At 60.9% G+C, this 2,532-nt stretch overlaps 1 protein-coding gene across 1 annotated transcript in view; it reads right to left on the bottom strand.

Moving 5' to 3' along the window:
- NHEJ1 (non-homologous end joining factor 1) overlaps positions 1-2,532 on the bottom strand; it is a 47,330-nt gene extending 44,798 nt beyond the window's left edge. The window contains exons 1-3 of the mRNA XM_019470906.1: positions 2,458-2,532; positions 1,649-1,834; positions 518-727 (exon numbers count right to left, since the gene is read on the bottom strand). Coding sequence (XP_019326451.1) covers positions 518-727; positions 1,649-1,834 — 396 coding nt within the window. The 5' untranslated portion in view covers positions 2,458-2,532. The remainder of the gene's footprint in view (positions 1-517; positions 728-1,648; positions 1,835-2,457) is intronic.

The following is a 2,532-nucleotide window of genomic DNA, read 5'->3' as shown; positions in this document are numbered from 1 at the left end:
GGTCCGGCGGAGGTGCTGCCCCCGGGTGCTCAGCTTGCGACACCGGGCTCCAGGGGCTGCTTCCAAAAACCCAAAATGTTAGGCAGCCCCGTGGTAAGAGCAACGCCTTAAAGGCCGGGGAGACTCCACTTTAATTCCCTCCGTCGTGACAGACTGCCTGTGGGTCCTTTGGGAGTACCCACCACTCTGCCCCGCTTCACAGCGTGCACCAAAGGAGAACAGCATCACTCTGCTATGTGGGGCGCTGGCAGGGCATCATCCCAAACTGGAAATTTACCTGCTGCCCTGGTAGCAGTGTGTGCTGGGCTGTCCCTGCCTCCCTGCAAGGCACCAACCAAGGTTCCAAAGCCTCAGTGGGAAGAAACGGGGACAGTGAACCTGGGGAGGGGCAGCAGGCAGAGCCAGGCACCCTACAGCCACCAGCACGGCCCGAGACCACCCAAAAGCCTCCAAGCATTAGGAGACAACCCTTAATTTTGGCCATCCCTCTCCCCAAGCTCTCCGCAGCTTTGCTCACCATCTCCACAGGAGCAGGGCAGCAGTGGAAGTCCCAGTAGAAGGGCAGTCCCGAGAGCTCGCTCTTCACGTGCAGGCTGAGGCCGCCGGCAGTGTGGTGGCAGGAGAAGGAGGTGGTGGCGTCCGGCTGCCCTGCCAGCAAGGGGCACATCAGCTTGCACAAGTGGTGCAGGAAGGAAGACACGTGGACTGTCAGTCGCTTGTTCAGCTCCTGGGGAAAGGCAAGGTTAGGGGTACAGTAACACTCCGGGGAGCTCAGCACTGGGAAAAAAGTAGCAGAAACTCCAGCACAGAAGGAGCCAAACTACTTCTGTGTGTCCCAGCACTGCAAAAAGCCATCCCTGGGCCTTGGCTTCCAGCCCTACGACAGGACATTCCCCACCGGTTCTCCCAGGCCAGCTGAGCTGGGAAGGCTCCCCTGCCCCACCAGCCCAGGAGGGTCTGGGTGGTGGGCAGGGTGCAATGGTCTCCACTAGCGCATCTGCCCCACATGCCACCACGAGTGTCACAGGCTGGCCGAGAGCTGTCACAGCTCATCTAACCTGCCAGAGCTGGGGGATGGCTGCCACCGCATGTGCACCCCTCCTGCCACCAGCCGCTCGGCACAGCCAATCCGTGGCAGAGGGACATGGCAGACAGGGGTGGCACGTGGGGTCCTGGGCACATGGGCTAAGGTGAGGGGATGAGGCATGGCCCCATGTGTTTTGGGGGGCCGTGCTGACAGGACACCCCGTGGGAGCCTGTGCCTGGCTATGAACGTGACCAGGAGTCTCTCCGTCACTGGTGGGAAAGCAGCCTTGTTTCAAGCTCCCCCTTAGTACACTGGTCCTGGGGAAACCAGCTGCCCATCCATCCCACAAGTGAAACGAGTGTGCTGGCCTCAGCATGCAGCCCCAGTGAACACCTGGCTGCCCTGGGCATGCTAAATATCCTGGCCCACTCTCCCAGGAGGTGGGTGCTCGGCCAGCCGCGGTGACAGTGCTTGGGCAGAGCCACCCAGGGACTTCCCAGGCCAGGTGTTTGCACCCAAGCCCTGTCAGATCCAACAGCCATTGTGTCACCAAGCAGTTTATGCTGGGATGTCAGCTGCTGCGAGGAGAAAAGGAGGTCCCTGGACTTTCCAGACACTCACCTTGGACCTTTGTCCCACGGCCTCGGCGTCTGCACTCTCGTACCAGACACTGCTGAGGTCGGAGATCAGCAGGATGTAACCAGTATCCCTGAAGCATGCTTTGGCAAGAAAAGCAGACTCACCAAAGCAAACAGAAGCCCAGGGCTGTGTCAAGAGGCTGCTCTCCAGCTCCTCGGAGCCCTCCATCTGCAAGAGAACAATCAGGTCTCTGCCTCACCCCCTACCCAGGAAGACCCTGTTCCCTGGGGTGGCCTCACAGGGACCCTCGGTCCCTGCTGGCCCCTCCACGATGCCAGCCCCACCTTCGCAGCCGAGAGGTGAGGATGCTCAGCCAGCTCTGGTAACACACATCCCTGCACATGCATGCAGCTCTGCCAGGGTGGGAATTTTGAGGACATCTGTGCAGGGCAGTTCCTACCCCAGCTCACAATAAGCACCCCAAATGCACCAGCAGATACACGGCAATGTAACTGCTGCCTCCCCGGCATCATCTGGTGCTTGCTGCCATTAATACGGCGAGACCTCTACATCCAAATTAACATTTAAGCTGCCCCGCTTGCACCAGGACGGGCAGCAGGACACTGCAGCCCTCCTACTTGAACATCCCATCCCCGTGTTCCACATGAGCCACACGCCGTCCCCTGCCTGCACTGATGCCGGCAGAGCGCCGGCAGCAGCCCACGCCACTCGCGAGCACTGCCGCTTCCCGCTCCTCCCTGTGACAGGCTCCGTGCCTGCCAAAACAATCGGGGACCCAGGATCCCTGGGGTGCCTGCAGGACTGGGGCTCTGCGGAGCTGTGGAGTTTACCCGAGGGCAAGAAGAGCAGGCCGGCCAAAGGCTGTCGGGGCGAGGGGCTTTGCAGAGGCAAGCAATGCCGGGCCA

This window comes from Aptenodytes forsteri, unplaced genomic scaffold (assembly GCF_000699145.1).
Source record: "Aptenodytes forsteri isolate BGI_AS27 unplaced genomic scaffold, ASM69914v1 Scaffold255, whole genome shotgun sequence".
NCBI lineage: Eukaryota > Metazoa > Chordata > Aves > Sphenisciformes > Spheniscidae > Aptenodytes > Aptenodytes forsteri.
Note: the sequence above shows the minus strand (reverse complement) of the source record. Positions and strands in the feature narration are given on the sequence as shown.